This window comes from Amborella trichopoda, chromosome 3, assembly GCF_054954075.1.
Source record: "Amborella trichopoda isolate Santa Cruz 75 chromosome 3, AtrichopodaSantaCruz75HAP2 v2.0, whole genome shotgun sequence".
NCBI lineage: Eukaryota > Viridiplantae > Streptophyta > Magnoliopsida > Amborellales > Amborellaceae > Amborella > Amborella trichopoda.
In genome coordinates, this window is record NC_142338.1 from 45,116,605 (window position 1) to 45,144,479 (window position 27,875).

The window sequence follows — 27,875 nt, forward strand, 5'->3', positions numbered from 1 at the left end:
TACAATAGGTTCTTAGGCGTACTACCACTCTTGCACGGCCCATGGTCGTCGTGCAATTACACATTTCAAACCCACAAGAACCCTTACAATCCATAGCAGCCAAGGCAGGTGTATGGCTCATCTCTTGCACGTAGCCCTTATCCCTGTGCCATCAGGTCGGGAGTCAACTTGTCAAGCCAACCAAGTCACACTCAGGTCAGCCATAGTCATCACCCCTCATATAATATTGTCAACCAAAAGTATTGTACCGTCATGAGTGAGAGTCAATTCTGCCGAGGTTGCAACATGTGCCGGTTGATGCATCAAGGGAGTTTCCTTGAAACACGCCCTTGACCACTCACGTACCATTAAGGGGTCTTACAAGCCTCTCCCACATAAACTTTGACGTCTTTGTCAGTTACTTAACTTTCGTCGAGGGCCCATAAACCATGACTTCAGTCAACACCCATGCTCGTCTTGACGAGGCCTCTGGCTTAGCCCATATCACATTTGGTCAGGTCCATTGCTGCCAAGTGTCCACTCACCCGCTTGGCCAGGTCCACTATTGCTTCCAAGACTTTTACTTATGCACAATAGGTCAGGCCCTTTCATAGTCACCGTGTGTCTGGGTGCCTTGTCAGATATGTTGCTGCCACCACAATCCATGCTGCCACCTGCAGCTTCAAGAGGATGGCATGGCACTAGCTTGCTACAGGTTGACCAATACCAGCAAAACTCGTGTTGGTTGCCAAATCTCCTTTTCTTTTCCACTCTAGAGCTAGACTGATGACCTGCTGCATCACACCTCTCACTAGTCGAAGATGTTTCCCCCATGTTAAGTCACATGACTCCTCCCACTTTTACCATTGATGCTCTCCTCATGATAACCCAACCAGAGTTATTACTTGATTCCTCAAAATCAATCATCTCATCAATACTGGGCCCAGACTCCTAAATTTGTGCACCAGTTGTACTGTATTCAACAGGCGTAACAAGCAGGCCCTATGCTAAGGCCTCCCCATCTTCCTCAACTAGTCAAACCAAATTGAGTTTGCTTTTATGGGCACACCCTTGTTGGATGGTCACTTCCGCATATGAAACAACGTAAGAAGGCCTCCCGGGATGCCTCTTTCTCTTTGATCACCTCCTTCTCAAGTCGAGTGTCATTGCAATGCACCACATTCTCACCATCTAACCTCAATGGTCAATCCACAGGGTTTAAACATCGAGGCTAGATAGTGAGAGGGTGGTGCATCGCAATGGCACTCGACTTGAGAAGGAGGTGATCAAAGAGAAAGAGAAATTGGAAAGTCACGTAATCCTCACCTCCTCAACTTGGCCTTGGCGCAACCCTACAACCCAAACACAAAGTTGAAGAACCGTTCCTTATTAATCATGGTTCGTATATCCGGCATGAACTTCTTCAAATAGTCTTGCACTTAGCCTATCTACTGAAGCTTCCTCAAAGCCTTCTAAGCCACATAGGCCGCATTGCCTAGAAAGAACTGATCCTTTAGCTCTTGTTTCAATGCCTCCCAACTGCATCCTTCATTAGAGCTTTGCATTTCCAGCGAGGTAGATGGTACATATGCCAACACGATCCTCCTTGTGGACACGAGCATTTTTTAAGTACTCTACATGTCCATAAGAAGTTCTTCATCACCTTTAAGTCCCTCTAGCATTCAAATACCCTAGGCTTTGGCACCCTCACACAAGGCCCTTTTAACAAGAGCTATATCCTCCTGTAGGGGCATGAGGTGGCTTTGAGATCGTCCATGAGCCCTCCCATACGAGTGACACAGATGCCACAATGGTCCTCCACTTTAGCTTCCAAAGCATTGATCCGGGCCTATAAGACAATACAATCCTAACCCAACCCATCATCCTAACCCTGTGATTGAGTTGCTCCAACTCCTCCTTGAGTGGTCGACACAGTCTCGCACTTTAGCTATACCACCAGCTATAGTCACATTGGTTGACCAATCTTTTGGCTTTGATACCAACTGTCACAGGGTATATTTTCACTACCCAACCCTAGTGCCAAGCCTAAGTTCTATGCCAACCAAGGCTAAACTAGCCTTCCACATACCCATCCAAGAGAAATAGAGCACGATCACACACGAGGGCAGGCACGAGCAATAGTCAAGGGTTGTAGCCCACTAATATTCTACTATACAATTGGAATGTATACAGTGATGAACTCTCCATCAATCGCCAGGCAAGATGTTCTTACAACCCTAAGTTACAAATTCAAATTCAAATGTACATTGGACAAGTGTTAGTCATGCCACCACCAGAACCCACATGGAGGCCACCTGGCCAACATACACTCTGGGTCAATTACATATATAGCCACCCATGATGTCCATAATCCCATGTCAGTCAGGCATGAGCATAACTAACCACAGTTATGGTGGCAATTACAACCACCTCCCCACTACCTCAATGCACATCCTCATGGCTCCTTAACTGGAGGGGGTCGATTACTTTTCCTAATCAACCCATTATCAAGGGTCATGACTAGCCATGTACCAGTATGTTTAGTTACAAGTAGTCATTAAGTGCTCTACTACTCTCACATGGCCCATCGTCGTTTCAAAAGCTCATGCATGTGCAGTTACACATTTCAATCCTACAATAACCATCACTGTCCACACCTATCTAGCCAGGATATGGCTCACTTCTTACCCATAGTCCTCACCGCTCACCCCTGTCTAGCCAAGTCAAGAGTCATCTTATCATGCCAACCAAGCCACGCTCACATCAGCCATAGCTATCATCCCACATCACCTTGCTTAAGGTATCGCACCAAGGGCCTTTAGTCATCAGCCACATGTCCTTACACCATGCACACCCTGACCTCTCATACGGTCAAAGGAGAGAAGTATTCATCATTTTCATATAGTGTTGTCGACTTAAAGAATTGGATCGTCATGAATGATAACTGGTTCTGTCAAGGTACCACATGTATAGGTTGATACATTGAGGGGGTTCTTGGACCACAACCTTGACCACCCACGCACCACTCGGCCGGCCTCTACAGATGAGGCTTAGGGGGTAGAGATCTGACCTATCTAGTGATTGGAGTGCCCTTGAAACGACTAGAGGAGCCCATTAAAAAGGAGGAAAGATTCGCGCTTGGTAGGAGGGAAGTTGCACCATTCAAATGATGACGTGTACGGACGGATTAACCACGTAAGCTACAATTAATTACACGGACGTGTAAGGAGCGATTAACCACCTAAGCTACAATTAATTACAAGGAATTCATGATATTAATTGAGCAAATTTGTTGAGATGGCAGGACATAATAGGGATTGTGTCTCCCTCTTTCATATGGAGCTATTTTTTAGGTACTTTTGGCATGAGGTGGTCACGACGACTCTCAATCATCCAATCCATGATCTTGAGATGTGTCATTAGGTTCGGAAAATTTTCATTTGAATTTCGAGAACAGCACACTCCAAGACGCTTAATTTCAAATCCAGCCGTGACCTTGTCCCAAAAGTAAATAATCTTATTATGCATTTTTTCTATTAAAACGAATTTGAATTCCAAGAACTTGTGAAAGGGATTGGGTCTTTATTATTATTATTATTATTAGCATACCTTAATAAACATTATGATTTATTAGCATACCTCCATGAACATTATGAGTTCGTTCATTCGACTAGTCAAATGGACACCCTATGAGCTCAAAGCCTTGCAGAAGAGTAGGTAGTGAGTGTTTGGCGTCTACCTTATATTTAGGTTGACCCCAACAACTCAAAGGTTTCATTTTAAATAAAATTTGAATGAAAAATAAAGAAGAATGAGAAAGGTGGGTAGAGGTAGTTACATTAATCAAGAGTAGTTGTGGGGCTAGGTTACGTAAGCAACCAACTACACAAAGATCCCCAAATTTGGAATGGTGTAATGGCAATTTGGCTTCTCCCCAATTAAAAGTTACACATGGAATTAAATTGCAATTTTACCACCAAGTACATGAAGATTCACTGAACTAGAAGTGGTGAATCACTTTTCAGTACCTTCTTTGATGATGATGGCTATTTTCTTTTCTTATGATTATTTATTTTAAGTATGAGACCCTGTTTATTGTGCACAACTGCACATGAATGAATCTTCAGCACCCTCGATGCTGATGGGCACTTTAGTCTAGTTAAGCATCCCTAATCATCTGTCCATAATCATGATGACAAGATGCAAGTGTACATTATGTACATGCAGTATATGAAATTTTGCCCTTCTAATTAGGGCTGGCAATAGTCGAGGCGGCTTGGCCCGGTCCAGTTGGCCCAACCCTAAAAAAGTAAGCTTTGGCTAGAAACTATGGCCCGAGGGCTAGCTTAGGCTAGGCTTAGTGGTGGCCCGGTTTGGCTTGGTTAGCTCGGTATGGCCCTAACAGTGAGCCGGCACCATGGAGATAGGGACCGGGCCAGGGCCAAGGCCAAGTTGTCATGGCCCGTCCCGACCCAGCCCGTGGCCAACCTTTACTTCTAATGCTGGGGCAAGGACACTATGTAGAATTGCTCCCTGCGGAAAAGAACATAATTAAGAAGATTTTTTCATATGAAAATTCGTGGATCCACTTTAGAATCACCGAATGAGTAATCTCAAAAAACAAAAATCCTAATCTCAAAAAACAAAAAAGGATTTTTGAGTTCTTAAACACATAGATGACCGTCCGAGAAATGGATGGTCTCTATTCAATCCTATGGCGTGTTTTTTTTTTTAATTGTACTATGGTGGTATCTTTTATGACTTTTTTTTTTTTTTCTAGGGTCGTTTACAAATTTGAGTAGGCTACATCCCCAATATTTGGTATCACAAAAACATTCCTATCAAGTGTTTTACCCGATAGAGCAAATGTACGATTTCATCTAGGAGCGTTATCCTTCTAATGTTACCGGTACCAGTTTCACCACATTTTTACTATATATTTTTTTCCAATGGTTAATGTTGTTGTATTATTTAAGCTACCGTACTATTGGCACCATCATCACCTTCATTTTAGCCTTTTCTCAATTGTAACTATACCACAAGACCCAACAGGATTCCTGTTGCACGTGCTCTCTACATTTTAGAATCCCCACCCCTTGTATCAGTGGTAGTTGACAAGGGAAGTAAATGCTAGAAGGGTAGATGAGTTACATATGGTCCCTACACCCTATGTTTACAAGCATTTCATTATTTCTGTATGGCTACAAAAAGGTCATCATAAGAGCAAGCTCTTTATTTCCTACAATGTCAAGAAGTGTTTTTTTTTTTTGGACAATAAACGACTAGAAAATAATTGAAAACACCAATCAACATGTCCTATATTCATATGCCTGAACCTAGGATCACCCAACTCTTGGTTGAAGAGTAGCTTTTCGTATCCTTTAATAATAAACAAAATAGCCCCAGAGGTCCCAACTAATTTGGAAAATAAAATCTAAATACTCAATATTTTTTAGGTAGGGAAGTGGGGCGGTAGATTGGCACGTGAGAGAGGAAGGGCACAATATTATATATTAGGAGGTGACCAAAGAAGACAGGAGTGGGGTGGACTTCAAATTTGAGAGAAAGGAAAGAGAGGAGGGAAAGTTGAGCTTAGAAGAGAGAGATGGTGAAGGCAAAGTGCTACACGGGTGGAAAGATTAATAGGGGAGCATGGACGGCTGATGAAGATGAAAGACTGAGGGAGTACTTAAAGGTCCATGGAGAAAAGAAATGGAGATCTTTGCCTGCTAGGGCAGGTTCACTGCTAAATATACACTCCAATTGTTTTTCTTTTCCTTTTTTTTGCATCCATTGTGATTTTCAAAACTCCATTTTGTGTTGCTTGAGCCTGCATTACACACAAACGCACACATTGTGGAGTGTGTGAATTGAGCGTAGGCTCGAGTGATTAACAGTTGACATTAGCAATGTTATATTTCAAGTTCGATTCCTATTGTTGAACTAAGGAAAAAAAAGAGTGCAATTTCTTTTTTTGAATTTTGAAATTTCTTAACGCGCATATTGTTAACCATATTTTGTTACCCTTTTACTTATGCAGGGCTAAACAGGTGTGGTAAGAGCTGTCGGTTGAGATGGCTGAATTACTTGAGGCCTGATATTAAGAGAGGGAATTTCTCAGAAGATGAGGACGATTTGATCATAAGACTTCATAATTTACTTGGAAACAGGTGATCTCTCTCTCTCTCTCTCTCTCTCTCTCTCTCTCTCTCTCTCCAAATCGCGCTACTCTCTCTCATTATTCTCTCTTTAGAGCAGATGGTCGTTGATAGCTGGAAGACTACCAGGACGAACTGATAATGAGATCAAGAACCACTGGAATACTCATTTGAGCAAAAAGTCATTAACAATGAGTGAACTAAACCAAAAAGTAAATAAAAAAACTGAAGAAAAAGAACATCAGGATCGCACCATCGAGCACCCGTCCGTGCAAGAGGTTGCAAGCTCAAGTGCAGCGAGTGGTTCGAGCCCTTGGAATCTTCCAGAATGCGGAGACTTCGACATCGACAAGTTTTTTGACTTTACAGAAACCCAATTGGTAGAAGAAAACACAGTTTGTTATAATAATAATAACAGTAGTGTTAATAATGGTAATATTACATACACAAATGACAATAGATTTAATAATGAAGATGACTATTTGGAAGATTTAGATATGCTATTAGGAAGTGAAAATGTGGAGGGACCGGATACAATGTTGGAATGTGAATCTTGGAGCCCACTGTGTAATTATTTGATGGGACTGGACGAATAGTCTCCTGTCCATAGAGATCAATGTAAATACTTCTTCTTTTGCTTCGATTAGCATGTCACTCAAATAGAAAAAAAAGACTAATGAGAAGCCCACATGAAGTTCACTCTCTCTCTCCATAAAAAAAAATCCAAAGATGTGAAGGTAACTCTCTCTCTCCATTTAAAAATAAATATTCCAAAGATAAGGGAGATCGGATATATAAAATAAATTATGGGTGAACACAAGGTAGTTTGAGCCTTTGAGCCTTAAATCTCCTATTATTATAGCACGTTTTAAAGGAGTGCTGGACTTTTGGAATTAACATTTCATATATCTAGCATGTCTCATGGCTGCTACTAATCCAATACTGAAAATTGTAAAGAGGGAACATGAATTTAATTAAAATGAAAAACAATTGTAGATTCACAAACCAAATTTCAGTGAGAAGCATGCATAGATGTATTGTTCAAAGAAACTTAGGATAAAAGAAACAAATCCACAGGTAGCTTGTAGATAGAGAAACCCACACAATTATATTCAGAGAAGTAACCATCCACAACAAATTCTACATTCATAACTAATAAAGAAAAAACTAATTGTATAGGTATGAACATATAATGAGGTAAAGACACGGAAATAAATATGGATAGATAAAAAAATGTGAGAAACAGCAACAAACAGAAATCCCAGAGGGAATCATGCGACACACATACAATTTAGAGAAAAAGAACCTGACATTAAAACCAATATACAAGAGAGCCAAACAGTAGCACACAAGATGAAATAAATAAATAAATAAACCTATCCAACAACCATATAACCCTGAAAATTGGAGAAAAAATCATTTTCTTACTAAGAATCAAAAAATGAAACCTCATATCCATCAGAGCCCTCTAGATAGAGAAATGGACACAAATTATAGTGAGAAACACGTGTTCAAATGTACTGAAAAACAGATACAAGATGCATAAACACAATTGCAGATTGAGGAGCCTACACAAAACTACAGTGAAAAAAAATACACCAAAGAATAATTACAACGGAAAATATATGCAAAATGATGGATATGTAGATCCCTGTTGGTTTAGTGGTTACGGGGTAAAAACATGCATAGACAAATCTAGTAACCTTTCAGAAAAAAAATTAAAGCAAAAAATGAGAGAAATAACAAATATTTACAAGTCATGTACAAAATAGAAAAGGAACACAAAGGGGGAAAAAGTGAAAACCAAACAAGAAAAGAGAAGAAAAAAGAGAAACGGAGGGCCGCGGTGGGGCATTGGGGGAGAAACCTACATCCAATATTCTTATTAAACCACTATTATAAGAACATCGGGAACAAATCTATTTCAAAATTGAAGGGTTCAGTAATGAACCCAAGAATTGCATCCATTTCATATTTGAAGGCGTCCAAAAAGAGGCCTAGAGAGAGACCAACCTTCCAGTAATTAAACAAAGTGATAAAAAACCGGAGCCTCTCAAACAAAGGAGAGGAAGCCTTGTACATGAGAGCACCTATCCCCTCCACCACCATCACTGCCAAACCAGCAGATAACACATCCCAATCCCCTGTTTGCCCTATCACTGTGGCAAATGCAGTTGCACAATAGAACCCAACAAGCAAGCAAAGTAACTTTTTAGGGAAACCCTTCTTCAACTCCTCGATCTTGGCAATCAACCTGATTTGAAAAGTTCGGAGGGCTCTAATTAGCCGAGTTCCACTTCTCTCAGGAGAGTTCAATTGTCCGCCACCTTGGCTGTTCTTGACCAACCAACCCAATTTCCTATGGCTGAAACACAGATAAGAAAATTAGGACTCGTGCTTTTCACTTTGACACGCAGATTGCTAATTTAAGATAGAGCACAGAAGGTTCAATTTCAAACATGGGCATGTATGATGTGAGCAGAGTATCTTGGTGATCATTCTAAAGACCCCATGTCAGTCATACCTATAAGATCTTGAATACATTCTACCTTCTAATAGAATTCCAAGTACGTATAAGGGAATTCCCATTCACTGAATGAATATCATGGGAATTTTGATATCCTGTATTGTTGCTAGCACACCAAGGGTAAGGGTAAAAATTCCAACTTAAATTACTCTACTAGAAATTCAGTGATGTATGTCAAAATGAGTAAATAATGATCAAACCGTCCTTTACCCAAAAAACATCCCTTGTGTTTTCTTGATACAGAAAATAACAATAACTGATCATCCCCTTCTGAGAAATATAAATGTCTTTTTTCCCCCCTTAAATCTGATAAACTGTTGTATTAGGTAAATTACAAGAGTTTAGGCAGCCCACAAGCTGGGTGAAACCCTCAAAGGGACTCAAAAAATGCTCCACATCCAGAAGATGAAGAATAGGACTAGATACAAAAAATGGGGGGACAATGAGCTCAAAAAGGTGCCAAAATTCCCCTGCATGGCGTCTCTTGTTGCGCCCTCCTTAGCAAGGGCGTCGGCTGCTGCGTTGGCTTCTCTCCTAGTATGTGTCCATGAGACGGGCACAGGCCTGCAGATATGGTAAAGTTCATAAAAAATATGGCCGAGTTTCCAAGGGCAGGGTGAGGAACAGGAGGCACAGGCAATGACATTTTTGGACTCTCCCTCGACGACCAATTCTGGACAGGGAATGAAGTTTCTGAGGGCTTCGAGAAAGCCATAGTCACCACAGTGTTAGAATCACTGTGCCTGATGACTTCAGAGAAGGAGAAGAGAGTACACCCATCCTTGTCTCTAAAGATACCCATAATGCCTGAAGGGCCCAAGTTGCCAAGGAAACAGCCATCGAAGTTGGGAACAGCCATCAAAGTTTAGCTTGGATTGGCCGGGTTCAGGCGGTGTCCACAGATAGGCACGTGGGATTCTAGTGGACCTCAGGTACAGCATCACCTGCCAGTCTTGGTGAAAATCTGTATAGGAGAAGTGCTTGAATGAGTTGTGGTTTTTGGCCCAAAAGGTGACCAAAGTTCTGACCCTGTCCTTCAAGGTTTCAAGTGTAGCCCTCTCCCCGAGGAAGATCATGTTGTTTCTCTCGTTCCAAATGACCCACAGCAGTGTCGGAAAAATCGAACCGGAACGGTTAACCGGACATGGGGCCGGAAGCGGTTCAACCGGCCTAACCGGTAAACCGGCCGATTCAACCGGCCTAACCGGACAATTGCCAGGCAGTAAAACAAGTGCTAAAAAAAATAAAACGCATACAAAAACAAATCTAAAAAAATATGAAAAAGTATATTTTAATCATGATTAAACAAGGAACATCCAAATAAAGTTGAAAATTAATGAAAAAAATAGATTTTAAATAATCAATTTATGCCCAAGGGTATTTTTGAAATTTTCCAAAAAAGATGGGAAAATGTAAAAATAGGTATTAATGGCCTAAACAATTTCCAATCTTTTCCAAAATGACGAAAAAAAATTAAAAAATGCATTACAAACAAAATCCCTTACTTTTTGGAATTTATATAATTTTTTTCATTTTGTTTTTTAAAATACCCTGTTGGTTCACCAAAACAGGCCGAAATCAGAACCGGCCACTTGCCGATTCCAATCTAACAGGACAGTTAGAATTTGAACCGCCCGATTTTTCCTACACTGACCCACAGCATGGCAGCCATGGATACCTACCAAAGTAGTACGCCCGACTTGGACCGCATTAGAGAGAGGAAGGCGGCAGATAGATGTCCTTGGAGTCACCAACAACCAGTTGAAAAGTTGGAGGTCTCCCCAAATGGATCTAGCTAAATAGCAGTGGATGAAGAGGTGTGTGTTGATTTATTCCTCCTCAGTGCACATGACACATCTGTTGGGTATTTGTAGACCCCTTCTTTGAAGCTGGCCAACGGTCAAGGCTCTCTTGGAGAGGGCAATCCAATTGAAGACTTGGATCTTGAAGGGAATAAAGGGAAACCAGGCTTTAGCAGCTATTGAAAGGGGTGCTGCTGACAGGGTAGGAGGCAAGGTGACTTTGCGGTAGAATGAGGCTACCAAGAAAACTCCCGAGGGGCCAGGTCAAATAATCTTGTCAGCACCGTGGTGTGGGAGGAAGACGGAGTGGAGGGATGACATGGCCAAGAAATCTTCTATCTCGTGGTCAATAATGGGCCTCCTAAAGTTGGGGTTCTAGACTCTAGCAGGGCCCAACAAATTGAAGTGGTCAGCCACAGTTGCCTGGGTGTCAAGAGCTAGCGTTCCCTCAAAGGAGAGCGTCCTATCCTGATGTCCAACCAAAAAAGGACGCTATTGCCTTCTCACAGTTGGAAGCAGATATGTACTAAGAAGAAATTGTGGCTACAAGGAGGGATCTCCAAAGACCCGAGGATCTGCTGCTGGCCCTGCAGTTAGGGAGCCAAGCTGAAGCTCCGCAGCGATACTTATGCCAGAGGACTTCTTTCCAGAGGTGATTATCTTATGGCAAAGTGCCCCCACCACTTGGCAAGGAGAGCTAGATTGTTGGATTTGAGACTGCGAATACCTAGGCCTCCTTGGGCTTTGGGCGAGCACATATTCGCCCAATAGATGAGATGTTGGAAAGGGTGGCCTTGATGAGGGTTTCTCCCTGCTGAGGAAAGAAACCTTCGTATTCCAAGCATCTAGTCTACAATCGAACTTGTCGATAATGTGGCTCCATTGTTGCAACTTGGGCAATACCGATGCACAATGCCAAGGTAGGGGGAGGGCAGGTCATCAACCGTACAGCCCCACTTGTCTGCCAGGCGATGAATTACATAACCTTGGTGGACATACCTATCATCTTGGACTTGGCCATATTAAAACCTGAATCCAATGGCCATCTCAAAGCATTTTAGGAAGAGGAGAACAAAGTCAACTTCTTGGGTAGAGGCATTACAGAAAAGAGGGTATTGTCGGCGTATTTTAGGTGGGTGATCACAGGCCCTGACTCCCTATTGCGAAGCCCTTGAGGAGGCCAGAGTGATACATTCTGGAGACGGACCTACTAAACACTTTAGTACCAATAGCAAAAAAGAAAGTGATTGGAGATTGCCTTGTCAGAGACCTCTAGAGGCAGGAAAGAATCCTTTGGGGGAACCACTAATAAGAACAAAGAAATCGAAATGCTTCCACGCATCCAGCCTCTCCAACATTGCCTGAACCCCATCCTACGGAGGGTTTCATCTAGAATATCCCAGTCAACATGATTGTAGCTTTTCTCCCATATGAGTTTGATGACCACGCCTGGAATTTTAGACAGGGATCTAGAGTAGATGAATTCATGGGCTACAAGTGCTCCATCAAGGATCTGGAGCTCCTTGACAAAGTCCCCTTGGGTCAGAGAGATGACCCAGCTGAGGACCTCCTTTAACCTAGAGGCAAGAACCTTGAAAAGAATTTTGTAGAAACTATTAACCAGGCTGATTGGCCTGAAATCTTTGAGCTCTTTGGCCCCCCTTGAAATTTGAAAATTAAGGCAATGAATGTGGCATTCATGGCCTTATGAAACATGCCTCTCGAGTGGAATTTGTCAAAGAAAACAAGCAGGTCAGGACGAATGGTGCCCCAAAAGATTTTGAACTGAGGCACTGGGTATCCATTGGGGCCTGGGGCTCGGTCCCTCTTCAAGGTCTTTTTTTTTAGAATGTTAACTTTTATATATATAGTAAAGAGTCCCAACAGGGTAAGAAGGTAGAACCTAGCCACAGGAGGCTAGGTAGAGGGGGGAAGAGAAAGAGAGGGGAGAGATAGAAGGCAGAATTAAAAGGCCATCTTTTTTATAGTCACATAGAAAACAAAGCAACCAAGAAAAAGAAACCCATCCAAAACAAGTTGTCCTTCACGAAGAGAGCCAAACAAAATCAAGGAACTCCTTCACCAGTTGCTGCCAGGGTGTATGCGTTGTGGTTTGCTTCCCTCCACGAGTGCTTCCATACGACCCGAGGTCCCCTGCCAAGGTGGGATATTTCGTCAAAGATGTTAAATAGAGTCCAAGGGGAGGAAGAAGAGTTCTGGGCCAAGGTGATCACGTTCTTGGAATCTCCCTCTACTGTTACCGATTCAATCCTATGTTGTGAGAGAAGCCTCATGCCCTCTAATAGTACCAAAGCTTCTGCCTCCATTCATTCCTTGTGGCCTATAAATTTGGAGATAGTTGCTATTGGCTCCCCCAAGTGGTTCTTGAGGATGACACCTACTCCTGAGGGACCTGGATTCCCTAAAGAACACCCAACGAAGTTGAGTTTGAAGTGTCCCGGGTCAGGCGGGAACCAGTAAGAGGCTCTAGATGCATTTCTTTTTGAATGGTTAAGTAACGCATTCCAATTCTGGTGGAAAGCTGATGGGACCACTCCTTTGAAGTATTTGTGGTTTGAAGCCCAAAAAATCAGGTTTGCTTTGATTTTGGCGAAGAGGATGTTTGGGGTTGAGGATTATCCTCTAAAAATCCTCTGGTTTCGCTCAATCCAGAGCGCCCACAAAGTTCCTGTTACTGCCGTTTTCCAAAGTTGGATCCCTGATTTTGGCCACGGGAAAGGTTCTATAGCACTGAGGATTGCTGCTACACCTTTGGGAGTGACCCACCGAATTTCGAAGAGTGACAGAATTTTACCCTACACCTCAAAAGCTAAGGGGCAAGATAAGAATAGGTGGGAGTTGGATTCCTCATCATTGAAGCACAAGGAGCAGCGGCTAGGCATAGAGAAGCCTCTCCACTGGAGTTGGTCCACAGTTAGGACTTTTGCAGAAAGCACTAAACACGAAGAACGAGTTTCAAGCTTGCGCCACTCGAGAGGTCGGATTCAAAGGGAAGGTTGGGGGTTGGGAGGGAAACAAGTAGAAGGATGAGACCGAGAAAACTCCTGAGGCAGAGGGAGTCCAAACCAACTTGTCCTGACCTTGAAGAGCTAGGAAACAAAAGAAGAGAGAATGAGAGAGGTTAGAGAAGAGAGTAATCTCTTCATTAGAAAGGTCTCTTCAGAAGTTGCGGTGCCATGATCTGACAGCTCCCGTCTCGATCATTTCTTATGCAACTGTTGCTCCTTGGTTTCTCGCCAATGAGAATAAATCTGGGAACTGTTAGTTGAGAGTTTGTTGGCCAAACCATAGGTCTAACGGGAATCAAACCCTATTTCGTTCTTTTGGCTGGAGCATAAGATCTTTATTGAAAGAGTGAAAGGTCGAGATAATAGATCTCCAAACCTCTGATGCTCTAGGATAAGTTCTCATCTCCGGAACCCATGGAGAGAGTGAAATTCTGTATTTGGATCTCAAGATGTCTATCCACAGTTGGTCTCTTAAGGTTAAAAGCCGCAACCACCATTTCCCTAATAGGGCAGAGTTTTGGATTCTTAGATTTCTGGCACCAACACATGTCACTGTAGATAAACTTTTCACTGTACAAAGGACACCTGTCCTGGCCACCTGTCCCGTTCACTGTACAAAGGCCACCTATCCTGGCCACCTGTCCCGTTTTAATTTCCTTTGAAATCCGGATTTCACATCCGCGGTCTATAAATAGCCCATTCGAGGCCTTGTAATGGGCAGAGTGCTTCTAGAGCCTCTCAGCCTGTCTGGTATGCTTTAGTTGTGCCTTCCTTCTTTCCTCTTCTGCCAGCCTTTTATGCGTGGAAGATCTTTTCTCCTCTCTGTAAGATCTCTCCTTCTTATCTTATATCTTATGTATCTTGTTTATAAAGTTATTAGACTTTGGTGTGCATGCTCATTCCTGTTTTCTCTGTATCTTTAATCTGATTTCTCTGTATCTTTAATCTGATATTTTTCTGATATTCTTCTCGTCTCTCTTTTGTTACATTTGTTTTTGTTCTTTTGTTTGGTTTTGTTGATGCACATCTGTAATTGGTATCAGAGCCTGGATTATGCTGTTGAGATTAATATCTTATTTACACTGTTGACTAGGTTAATCTCTAATCCGTACTGGATTAGTATGCTATGCATCTGCGTAGCTGGACTACGATCTCTCGCATCAAAAAACAAAGTACGTATTATAGGTTAATTTAAGTGATGCCATTCCACTGTCAATACTTTCTCAGGTTTACTTGACAGGAGCTCTAAAGTCGGCGAGAAGGCCTGGAAAAGAGTTCATATTTTGTAAACCATAAAGGAAAGTTGGCCTTAACCTATCTTTTACAAATACAGTCAACTCTGTAAAAATTTTTCAAAGATGGCAGATGAAAGTGTCTCAGATACTTCTTCCCTAGACTTGTCTCCATCCTCAAATCTAGAATTAGGACCCATGTTTTCAAAACAAGAACACCTTTTTGAAATAACCTACACTCTTGAAAAGTTTTCAGAAACTCGGTCTCAATTAATTAATCCTTATCATGTTTATGATAAATCTAGCTTAAACTGGACTAAATGAATCAAGATACGTTGTGGGAAACACAATCCAGAAGCCATTACAAAGTATGTTCAAGCCTCTTCTTTTGACCAACACCACATTCCAGCCACCCAAGCTTAAGAGCTGGGGGTTCGGAAGTATTTTGTTTTTGAATTTCAGCATATTAGGGAAGGCAGACAAATCCATTTCTACAAAAACGTTGTGTCCAATGAGGTGAAATTGAAACTTCTCTATTCCTCTTTTGACAGCAAGAATTTCTTTGAAAGTAGAATGATAATGGAGTTCAGAATTTTTAAATTTTCCACTTTTATATCCACAAATTTTTCTTTCTTTTTGAACTTCTTCAAGCAAAATACAAGCCCAAAATTCATCAGATGCGTCAGTTTGCAAAACTCTTTTTCCTGAAGAAGGAATTTTTAAGAAGGGAGATTTCTGGATAATCGTTTGAGCTCCTGAACACACTCAGTTTGTTTCTTAGTCCAAGGTGGTGCTTTTTTCTTTAACAAAACATAGAGTGGACTGGTAAACATAGAAAGTTTAGGGATAAAAGGGGACATGTAATTTACAATACCGAAGAACTGTTGTATTTGTGTTACAGAAGAAAGAGTGTCAGGGAAATCTAATAAATGTTTGGCTATATGGGGTTGTAGTTTGTACATACCATCATGAAAGTGCATACCAAGAAAATCTATTTCAGATGTGGCAAATACACATTTTTTCTCAAAAAGCATAATACCGTATTTACAACAAAGGGAGTGGAATTGGTATCAGAGCCTGGATTATGCTGTTGAGATTAATTTCTTATTTACACTCTTGACTGGGTTAATCTCTAATCCGTATTTGGATTAGTATGCTCTGCATCTGCGTAGCTGGACTACGATCTCTCGCATCAGAAAACAAAGTATGTATTATAGGTTAATTTAAGTGATGCCATTCCACTGTCAATACTCTCTGAGGTTTACTTGACAGGAGCTCTGAAGTCGGCGAGAAGGCCTAGAAAAGAGTTCATATTTTGTAAACCATAAAAGGAAAGTTGGCCTTAACCTATCTTTTACAAATACAATCAACTCTATAAAAAATTTTCAAAGATGGCAGATGAAAGTGTCTCAGATACTTCTTCCCTAGACTTGTCTTCATCCTCTAATCTAGAATTAGGACCCATCTTTTCAAAACAAGAACACCTTTTTGAAATAACCTACACTCTTGAAAAGTTTTCAGAAACTCGGTCTCAATTAATTAATCCTTATCATGTTTATGATAAATCTAGCTTAAACTGGACTAAAAGAATCAAGAAACTTTGTGGTAAACACAATCCAGAAGCCATTAAATATTATGTTCAAGCCAACACCACATTCCAGCCACCCAAGCTGAACAGTATGTTATCATTACCTTACCCAGAAACCTTTTCCCTTAATGGCTTAAAGAAGGACATACCCATATCCATTTTGGAGCCATTAAACTAGCCCTAACCTTTCATGGTAGGAAAGGAATAAAAGCAGTAACCAGGATTGCTTTGCTAGACACCAGGTTTCTAGAATATCAGCATTCTTGCATCCGTAAAATTCAAACTACTCTCAACGCTGACACCATTTTTGTTACTTTCTTCCCAAACTCCCCATTTGAGTTCTGCTTTAAAGTTCAATTACAAATTACTGGAACCAGACAAATTGAAACTGCATCTGTAGCCACACTCCATTATCAAATGGTGTATCGGCTCCAGAATCATGCTTTTGATATTGTCACACCTTTACCTCCTGAATGCGAAAACACTGCCTTATTCATTAAAGTTGATAATAATTCCCAGCCTGTTTGTCACTATATCCCGAGACAGATATCAAGGGAACGGTTGCTTGAATTGATTCCAACCACTCGGGTAACAAACTATGAGAATTTACACACCCAAGTCAGGCTGTGGTACAGTCTGAGTCACGAATGACAAGGATGCAGGATGGAACAGTCCAAATAAGTTTTCAATATTCTTCAAGCAACAATGAAAATCATACCAGAGAAATTTTCCCTACTCAATTTCAAGGACTTCTTGAAAAAGTCCCAATGGTCGCATTTGATAAAAATGGGAATCCTATTTATGAACAGAAAACTGCAGATGGACATAATTGGTTTGATTGATGCAATTGTTCTACTTGCATTCAAGTAAATGATAATTTTGATGAGAAGCCAAAAAAGAAAAAAGAAAAGAAAACTTCTCAGCAAAACCTTCATCAAAGATTTATTGATGGTGATCCAACAGTCGGATTAGTTGGTGAAAGCTCAGGAAAGTGGGATAATTATGTTACTTATGGCAGTCCAAAACCTAAAGTTCCAGAAACCACTGATATCATCCCTACTGGATGGGATGACAAGAATGATGCTTCTGATGAAAGAATTCCAATTGCTGAATGTATGCCCTTTGATCCTCACAGTTCTAGTTATGCTACTAATTTTCCTCCATTGCATGATTATGAAAAGATCCAAGAAAATGAACGACATGTGTGGAAGATTAAAAACCTAGCACCAGAGATTCTTCTGGCATATTAAAGACAATTTCTCCTGCTGAAGCAAGTCTTAATTGGCAAGCTGAAAATGCAAAGTCTCAAAACTTAGTGCTGCTTCGGATAGAAGAAAAACAGAATAATATGTCTTCACAGTTACAGGGTTTATCTAGCATAATTATACAGTTGAAAGAAAAAATACAGCTGTTGCATGAAGAATTGTTACAAATTCTGTATACAATTAAAGACATTCATGAGCAAACTTATTTGCTGACTCAGAAAGGGAAAAAAAAAGCATTTCTAGAAAAACAACAGCAAAGTCTTGAGAAAGACCTTTGGATGAAAGCTCAATATTCCCAGCCACCATACCAGTCTCAATTCCAACCATTACTTGGAAACCCTTATGTCCCAAATTATCCAACCCTAAGGAACCCTGACCCTTTTCCTCCTACAAGAACCCTTTACCCTCCTACTGGTCTCCTCCCTCCGAGAAATTTTGGTTTCAGATCTTTCAGTACTTTTGAAGATGAAAGACGTTTCCCTGAAGAAATGGTTTTCCCTCAGCTAAGAAAAAAACCAACTATTTCAGTACCAAGTTCGTCTCACACACCAGTGCCTCCACCACCAACAGTCACACAGCCAATTCCTGCTCAACCTCCACCAAATATTCCTCCCAAAAATGAAACCCAAATGTTTCAGTCATCCGATACTGATTCAGATGTCAAAGCATCTTCAGTACCAACACAAAGCCTAACTTCCCCAGAACCTGTGCAAGACATGAGTACATTCTTGAAGAACCTAACCAAACAACCCAAGTTAAACCTTCAAACAAAAACCCAATCCTCTGACTCTCAGTCAGATTCCTTTGAAACTTTTAGTAGTCAAACTTCTTCTATTTCTCTGAATCCAGATCCATTGTTAATGATGAACCCCCCAGACCAACCTCTGGACCCTGATCCTATAATTGATGAAGAAATTCGACCACCAGATCCTCCAGAACCCTTACCTCATCCCACTCATGGAGATTCATCAAAAGGATTTACTATTGATGACATCCCACCTTCCGAATGGAACGACAGATTCTGCGAAATTCAAGGTTGGATGCATGCAGAGATGCTTAACCCTGCAAACACTTTGGCCAATACTATTGCAAAAGATATTGTACGACTAAGAGGACGCCTGTTAGATTAGTACATAAGCCTTGGATAATACCGCCAAACACAATTGAGGAATTGTCAATCTGTTGTTGAATTTCTTAATTATTTGGTATCTAAATTCACAGGTCCTGTTAAGCATGAACAAATTACTGCTCGTGAAGAATTCTTCCAACTTATATGTTGTTCGTTCAAGAGACAAGACCTTGAGAAGCGTTTTTCTGAAATGAACAAGAGATACCATAAAATCGGAGGTGTTGACGATGTTAATTTGAAACAATTTTATCTTAAGTCTATTCCTCCTACCCTTGGAAAAGAAGCAACCAAGACAATGGAATATCAAGGATTAACAATCCAAAATTTCAGTTTTGGTGAGATATATCAATTTGTCCTCCATGCTTTAGAAAGGTTATGTAACTAAGTTGAATTTGTAAAACAGATGGAAAAGAATAAGCATCTTCTTAGAAAATCTAGTGATAAGCCATATCTCAAGATTAAGTGTGAAACAGAAAAACAATGTGCCTGTCCCCCTTTTGGAAAAAATAAGAAATTCAAAAAAGGAAAAAGAAGAAATTCAAGAGATTTAAATATCTTCGAAGATCACGATTTTGAAAGAATAGAAAAAAAGGAGATCATTGCTACATCTCCCTAACCAGAAAAATAAAAAGAAGATTATAAATCTTCTATCCCAAGTTTTAGAAGAAGATTTTGAAGATGGTTTAGAATCTGTATTCTCTCTGGATGATGAGCAAAATGAAGATACACTGATATCTATTTCCTATACTGATGATTTTGAGCTGAATCAAATAAGCAACACAGTGATTCCTGAGATACTGTCTCCACAGGATGAAATCCCTGATATAGCTAGTCTTCCTACCCAGCCTACCTCAATTGCCCTTGTTCAAATCCTCCATGAGCACTATTCTAAACCTCTAATAGTTCCTGCCTTTTTTGATACTGGTGCATCTGCTAGCATTCTAAAACCCGATTTGCTACCAAAACAATTTTGGGAAAACTGTAACCAAACTTTTCGAGCTGCTAACGGTGAAAAATTCTCTATAAACCAAATTAGCAAACCCATTCTCATTAAGTTGTTTCCCAAAGTTATTATCTAGCACAAACCTTTAGGATCCTACTTACCAAACAAAGACCTTCTACTAGGATTTGATGTTTTATGTCAAGTAAAACTTCGGTGGACCTCTAAAGGACTTCATTTCAAAAATTTGATCTTACCATGGATTGCTAGTATAGACCAACCACAAACCTTAGAAACTGTTAGACAAAAAATCATTTTTGATTGTTGTGCCAATTCTCATTCTGAATTCCTGAAAAAGTGCACCAATCCACTCTGGAGAAACCAAAACTTCTATGTCAAACTCCCGTTCAAGAAAAATGAAGACATCAACCCCACAAAAGCCTCACACAAAGGGTTAAATCCTGATTTATTAGAACAAGCTAAGCAAGAAATTCATGATCTGATAAAAGAACCATTAATTGAACAAACCAGTTCTCCTTGGGCATGTGAAGCCTTTTATGTAAATAAAAGAGCTGAGCAAGTTCGTGGAAAACTCAGATTGGTTATCAACTACCAACTTTTAAATACCTTTCTTGCAGATGATAAATTCCCTCTACCCAACCAGATTGCACAATTCTCACAGATTTCTCATGCTCACATATTTTAAAATTTTGATTTAAAATCTGGATTTTGGCAAATTGGTATACATCTTGATGATAGACCAAACAAAGCTTGTTGCCTCCCAAATTACCATTTTCAATGGACAGTTATGCCCTTTAGTTTGAAAAATGCACCCACTTATTTTCAAAAGGTTTTGACCATCATTTTCGAACCAATCTCAACACAGGCTTTGATATATGACATCCTTCTGTTCTCCCCTGACCTAGAAAGTCATGTCCTCCTCCTAGACAAATTCCACTCCCTTTGTTGTAAATACGGTATTATGCTTTTTAAGAAAAAATGTGTATTTGCCACATCTGAAATAGATTTTCTTGGTATGCACTTTCATGATGGTATGTACAAACTACAACCCAATATAGCCAAACATTTATTAGATTTCCCTTACACTCTTTCTTCTGTAAAACAAATACAGCAGTTCTTAGGTATTGTAAATTACATGTCCCCTTTTATCCCTAAACTTTCTTTGTTTACCAGTCCACTCTATCTTTTGTTAAAGAAAAAAGCACCACCTTGGACTAAGAAACAGACTGAGTGTGTTCAGGAGCTCAAACGATTATCCAGAAATCTCCCTTCTTTAAAAATTCCTTCTTTAGGAAAAAGAGTTTTGCAAACTGACGCATCTGATGAATTTTGGGCTTGCATTTTGCTTGAAAAAGTTCAAAAAGAGAAAAATTTGTGGAGATAAAAGTGGAAGATTTAAAGATTCTGAACTCCATTATCATTCTACTTTCAAAGAAATTATTGCTGTCAAAAGAGGAATAGAGAAGTTTCAATTTCACCTCATTGGACACGACTTTCTTGTAGAAATGGATTTGTCTGCCTTCCCTAATATGCTGAAATTCAAAAACAAAATACTTCCGAACCCCCAGCTCTTAAGATGGTCAAACTGGTTTTCCTAATGGAATTTCGAATACAAGCACATTTCTGGGAAAAATAATGTTTTAGCAAACATGTTCTCAAGAAAAAGATTTTCTGAAGAAACTCTTTCTCCCAGTTATTCCCTTTTTGGGTGCAATCATCAGCCTTGATGATAATGACCAAGACCTCCCGGATGAACATTATGATGCTATCCTCAGGAATACTATGGACTCTAGAAATGATGATATGCAGCAAAAAATGCATGAAATAGTACTCAAGAAACATGGAGATTGTTTTCAAGGAATTCGATGCCATCCAACTTACCCATTTCTGTCCCTTTTTCAGAGCAGGCACTACTACAACATGCCAAAAGATACTATTTGCATTTTTTGGTATCTTACCCAAAACCACCATATATGTTTCAACTTCCATGTAAGAAAACTCCCATCTTACCTCCGACATTGCCACTTTCTACAATGGAATAATTACCAACACCCTAATCCCAGAGCCTTAAATTTTTATAAATTCTTAATTAAACACTACCATTATAACCAATGGTTTGAATCTTTTGGTTACCCCCATAAGCCTTACATTATTATAAGCTTCCATCAAGACCTTACCCCTCAGATTTATTATGAACATACCTACATTACCCGACATCCTCTCATAGAAACCATTGGATGGTATGATTCTAATCTTCTGAGTTTTTGGCTATTTCAGACTGATTGATGGAAAGAATTAAAAATCATCATGTGTTATATTAACTGAATCCAGCCATAATGGATTCCTGTGGATGTTTATACAGGGAATACAGTATGGAACGATGAAACACCTAGAGGAGTAGCTTTACTACATCAGCTTCATTTATGGCTAGCAGATCACCCTCCTCCTTAAGACAGCTCGAGTGATGACACATATACTGGACCATCTCATAGCCCTACCTCATCATCTAATTATGAGTCGGATGGATACCCTTTTGATCTTTATCCTGACACTGATTGATGCTGCAGCCGCATGATGAGTGAAGCCGTACAAAGATTGAAGTCGTACAAGACCGAAGCCGCACACGCACTGTAGCAACAACACTGTAGCCGCACTGTTTTTGTCGGCAGCACTATAGCAACACTGTTTTGTAGGCAGCACTGTAGCAACACTATTTTGTCGACAGCACTGTAGCAGCACTGTGTTGTCGACAGACAGCACTGTGGCACCGACACCTGTCACTGTAGACATCACTGTGGCACCGATACCTGTCACTGTAGATAAACTTTTCACTGTACAAAGGACACCTGTTCTGACCACCTGTTCACTGTACAAAGGCCACTTGTCCTGACCACCTGTCCAGTTTTAATTTTTTTTGAAATCCGGATTTCATATCCGCGGTCCATAAATAGCCCTTCGAGGCCTTGTAATGGGCAGAGTGCTTCTAGAGCCTCTCATCCTGCTTAGTCTCTTGTGTGCTTTAGTCCGGTATGCTTTAGTTGTGCTTTCCTTCTTTCCTCTTCTGCTAGTCTTTTATGCCTGGAAGATCTTTTCTCCTCTCTATAAGATCTCTCCTTCTTATCTTATATCTTATGTATCTTGTTTATAAAGTTATTAGACTTTGGTGTGCATGCTCATTCCTGTTTTCTCTGTATCTTTAATCTGATTTCTCTATATCTTTAATCTAATATTTTTCTGATATTCTTCTCGTCTCTCTTTTGTAACATTTGTTTTTGTTCTTTTGTTTGGTTTTGTTCATGCACATCTATAATTGGTATCAGAGCCTGGATTATGCTGTTGAGATTAATTTCTTATTTACACTCTTGACTGGGTTAATCTCTAATCTGTACTTTGATTAGTATGCTCTGCGTCTGCGTAGCTAGACTACGATCTCTCGCATCAGAAAACAAAGTACGTATTATAGGTTAATTTAAGTGATGCCATTCCACTGTCAACACTTTCTGAGGTTTACTTGACAGGAGCTCTGAAGTCGGCGAGAAGGCCTGGAAAAGAGTTCATATTTTGTAAACCATAAAAGGAAAGTTGGCCTTAACCTATCTTTTACAAATACAGTCAACTCTATAAATTTTTTTCAAAGATGGCAGATGAAAGTGTCTCAGATACTTCTTCCCTAGACTTGTCTTCATCCTCTAATCTAGAATTAGGACCCATATTTTCAAAACAAGAACACTTTTTTGAAATAACCTACACTCTTGAAAAGTTTTCAGAAACTCGGTCTCAATTAATTAATCCTTATCATGTTTATGATAAATCTAGGTTAAACTGGACTAAAAGAATCAAAAAACTTTGTGGGAAACACAATCCAGAAGCCATTAAAGAGTATGTTCAAGCCACTTCTTTTGACCAACACCACATTCCAGCCACCCAAGCTGAACAGTATGTTGCCATTACCTTACCCAGAAACCTTTTCCCTCAATGGCTTAAAGAAGGATATACCCATATCCATTTTGGAGCCATTAAACTAGCCCTAACCTTTCATGGTAGGAAAGGAATGGAAGCAGTAACCAGGATTGCTTTGTTAGACACCAGGTTTCTAGAATATCAGCATGCTTACCAATTACAGATGTGCATCAACAAAATCAAACAAAAGAACAAAAACAAATGTTACAAAAGAGAGACGAGAAGAATATCAAAAAAATATCAGCTTAAAGATACAGAGAAATCGGAATAAAGATATCGAATGCCATACATGGACCCAGGCCAAATCAAACTCAACTTCGACGGTTGCTCCCTTGGTAACCTAGGCCCGGCAGATATCGGGGGCATCTTCAAGAACCACAAAGGCACCTCCCTCTTCTCCTTTGCCCTTCCTATTGGCCGTGCGGATTCCACCACAGCGAAAGCCCTCGCTCTTTTGTAGCCCTCAAAAACTTCAATTCTACAAGGGGTCTAGTTCTAGTAGTGGAAGGTGACTCTCAAAATGTCATCTCTTGGGCCTTAGGAGAGGTGCAACCCTCACCCCCCCACCTTTGGAGACTCACAGCAGTTTTTGACGAGATTTTTAACATTCGCAAGCATACTCCAGTCTTATGGATGCATAATTGCATACCAGGCGCGAGGCCCACCATGCAACTGATGTCGTGGCTAAGGAGGGTGCTCTTTAGGCGACTCTTTAGCACATACATCTTTGTGCTCCTTGGGATCTGTGTTTTTTGTAATGACATGCCTGTATAGCATTTTTTGATACTGCCACTAACTGGGTGGTTTTTGTATAGAGCTCCCAGTTGTGAGTAGCCCATTTTTTGTAACATGTATATTCTTTACACTCAATACTAAATTAACAGTTCCCCAAAAAAAAAAGCTTTAAGGGCATGCTGACTGCGTTCAAGGAGGCTTGCTTTCCATACTACCATTCTTTTTTTTTGAGAAATTTGATTTGTATTAAGGGGAAGAAAAACAGGCTTTCCATACTACCATTCAATCTAACAAAAATATATCCTGCTCCGCAAAAACAGTTAGTAGTTCTAAGAGGAAGTGGCAAGTATATCAGACTCCAAGAAACAAAAAAACAAAAAGAACAATTTGCCTTTCTTATATAACAAAATCAAGAGTATTTCACTTATGTAGGAGATAAATGAACACCACATGAAAGGCAATGTAAAAGTGAAACTCATAACCCCTAGAACAAGTTCAAAACTTATATCAGAAAATGCATTGAGGTCTGACAATCAAAGCATGGCATGTCTATGCACTTTGATACAAACACGTGCAAGCATGCACACACACATAAAGATAGAGAGTGAGTGCGAGAGAGAGAGAGATTTTACCTGGGGCTTTTTAGTAAAGAAGGCAGGGTAGTGGCCACAGAACAATAGCAAGGGAAGAGTCTTCGACCACAGTCAAAACCAGTCATGTGAAGATGATCAACAATGCAATCTCTTGAAATAGCCATATTTGCATTTGGAAACAATATGCTTTTTCTACAGTTAGGTAAAGGCAGCAATTTTGTTGCCATTACCATACACAACTGTAAACACATAAAAGGGTAGAATCAAGCTCAAATAAGGAAAAAGACAAAAAAAAAATCAGCAACATAGTAGAGGATATATGAAGTCTCCAGGAAAATTCCTTTGAATTATTTAAGGAACCTAATCGAATACAACAAGTCGCCAATTATATTTCACGTTTAGAGAAGTGAATAAAGAAGTTATAAAGACTAAATGTATAGAAGATGTAGACTCTCCACACAATTAGGGCTGCTGGAAATGAATAAAATACAAGCATGCTTGGTCTTCATCAAATGCCCAAACATAACAAAGTGAAGTGTAGTTGCACAAAAGTTTAAAGGCACCTTACAGAATCTGTTTTATTTTCAATATTGAAGATTTTGGAAAAGGAAGTAGAACATATGTGCTAGGGCACAAAAGCCATGATTGAAGAACTAAGATTCAAAATTAGAAGTAGAAATTTAGTCTAATTGGGGCTTTGGATTTTCCGCTTGTGCCTACAAGGGAAAGGTTCAACGAAGAGCACAACGAACTAGCTTGTGGGGATGCCCAGCATATTCATGAAGAGCACAACGAACTAGCTTGTGGGGATGCCCAGCATATTCATGAAGAGCATGATGAACTGGCATATAGAGCTTAGAGTTAATGTGTTAAGGTGATCGGATGCTTTTATATTCAGAGCTAGACTATTTATAGGTCCTACCTAGAGCGGCAGATGTTGAAAAGGTAAATTATAGGTTGAAAAAGAGAGGTACTGCTCTAAATTTTTTGATGATTGGAGATACGAAATTGTCCCTCTCATAAGAGCTTATACGAGAGTGACAACAAGAAAATATCACATAGTCAAATGATGCCAGAGGACAGATGATGAGTTTGACAGTGAAAAACACTGCACATTTTTATGACAATGAGAATTTTGACACATCACTAGGTTTCCTTTGAATAGATTATGGAGCTTCGAGGATACGTGAACTGCCAATGAGGTCTAATGTGGTTAATTCCTGTATTTGGCAAAAATGCTTGGTTATGACTGTCTTAATTAACCATTCAACATTCTGAAGTGGCACCTAATGAATGGGAGCCAGGTCAAGGGAATTCAACTAAACGATTGGCACATCAATTCTCGAGGCCACACTTAAGAGCTTTACTACATGGGTCTTAGAGGTGAGTGCGTTTGGTGTTTTTAAGGATATTAAAGAGCTCATTGAAGCACTTCCTAAACAGATTAGGTTTTCGAGAGGTATGTTCTAGGATGATACAAGGTTAAGTACCAAACGAAACAAGCTTCCAATCTCAGTCTCAGATAGCACACAAACAAGCACAATAGCAGAATTTGAACAATTTAATCTCCAATCTATACTGGGATTCGATAAATCAGGCTTTTACACGAATCAAACAATCCTAAGGGCAACCAGCTTTGAGTGTATGTCCAAATATGCTGCACGAAATTCAAATTTATACACAAAAGAAAGCCTCTTCCATGAAAAAATTGTATGTTTTGAGTTCAAATGGCTTCTTGGTCAAGAGCAATAAAGCATTTTATGTTACAGTCTACAGAATGAGTCAATTTGCAAGACGCTTTCTCTCTCACTCTCACACGCACACGCACTCAAGGAAAAAGAAAACAACAAAATGAAGAAGGAAAATAACAGATAGAGAGACAGGACTTCATCTCTGCTATACCCAATCAATAACCCTAAAAACCAAGCCCCAAAGAACCCGAAGGAACTGAAAATCAAAATAACTATAAGATATGATGACTGAGGAACCACACCAACCCTAGATAGCGGATGCCATAAAGAAAGAATATCAACCGCCAACTATTTATCTCTTTTTAAGTCAAAAACATCTCAGGGAAAATCAAATCAACACTAGAATGAAACGAGCAATAAATTAATCAAAGCATTCCATTTGCTTGCGCCAATGAAAGAAAAATTAACCTAATAATTTGAGAACGCACCAATTCACAAACAATGTTATCAATGCCAGAAAATCGATGGCTTATATAACCAGGAATAACGGAAAGCTAACAGAAAATGAAACACAAAATGGCAGATAAATAATTGAATGGGAAATGGTGGGATTGAGTGGAGAATACGCACCCTCTAATTTCAGGTTAATTTTCCCATTGCATGAGAAGTGAACCAGTAAAACGAAGAAAATCAATACGATTTCAATACCGACTTATGCGTAAAACCCAACGCTCACAGGGCATATATTATTCTTAATTTGGCAAAAGATTCTATGCTCCCGCGGGAGCGTTTCTTCCTTCGACTCCCTTAGGTAAAACTCCACGAGTATTTTGAGGCGTCCAAATTTCCAATTTACGGATAGCAAACAATGATGGCAACACTTTATCAAGGTGCATGGACATCAAAAAAATGTGGTGGTCAAGTTTTAAAAATAGTGTATCTTGTGATGATGTAATTTTTTACCATTAATTTTCAAATTTTTAAGTTTTTTTTATTTCTGCTTGATTTACATTATTTTTTAATATTTAAAATTTTTAATTAAATATAAAAATATCTTTTAAGACTATTTCAAAGATTTTCAATATTGAATCACATTTCTCAATACTATTTGAAGGTGTGCTTTACTTTTGATTGTTTAGAGCCTCAGAATTATACAAAGTGCACCCAACAATAAAAGATGGAAAAAGTTTGTATAAGGTGAATGGGTATATCAATAATCCAAGGTT

At 39.8% G+C, this 27,875-nt stretch overlaps 1 protein-coding gene across 2 annotated transcripts; it reads right to left on the reverse strand.

The window, feature by feature from the left end:
* Window positions 1–6,279: 6,279 nt before the first annotated feature.
* Window positions 6,280–27,318, reverse strand: LOC18443959 (uncharacterized). 2 transcript variants are annotated; one of them, XM_020673430.2, is made up of 4 exons: window positions 27,280–27,318; window positions 24,998–25,197; window positions 8,151–8,502; window positions 6,280–6,737 (listed from the first exon to the last, which is right to left on the reverse strand). In XM_020673430.2, exons 2-4 carry the CDS (start codon window positions 25,189–25,191, stop codon window positions 6,600–6,602), a joined length of 684 nt encoding a protein of 227 aa, XP_020529089.2. In that variant the 5' UTR covers window positions 25,192–25,197; window positions 27,280–27,318; the 3' UTR covers window positions 6,280–6,599. The 2 variants fall into 2 exon arrangements, with proteins under 2 accessions (XP_020529089.2, XP_020529090.2); XM_020673431.2 differs by having other exon boundaries at window positions 27,138–27,318.
* Window positions 27,319–27,875: the final 557 nt, after the last annotated feature.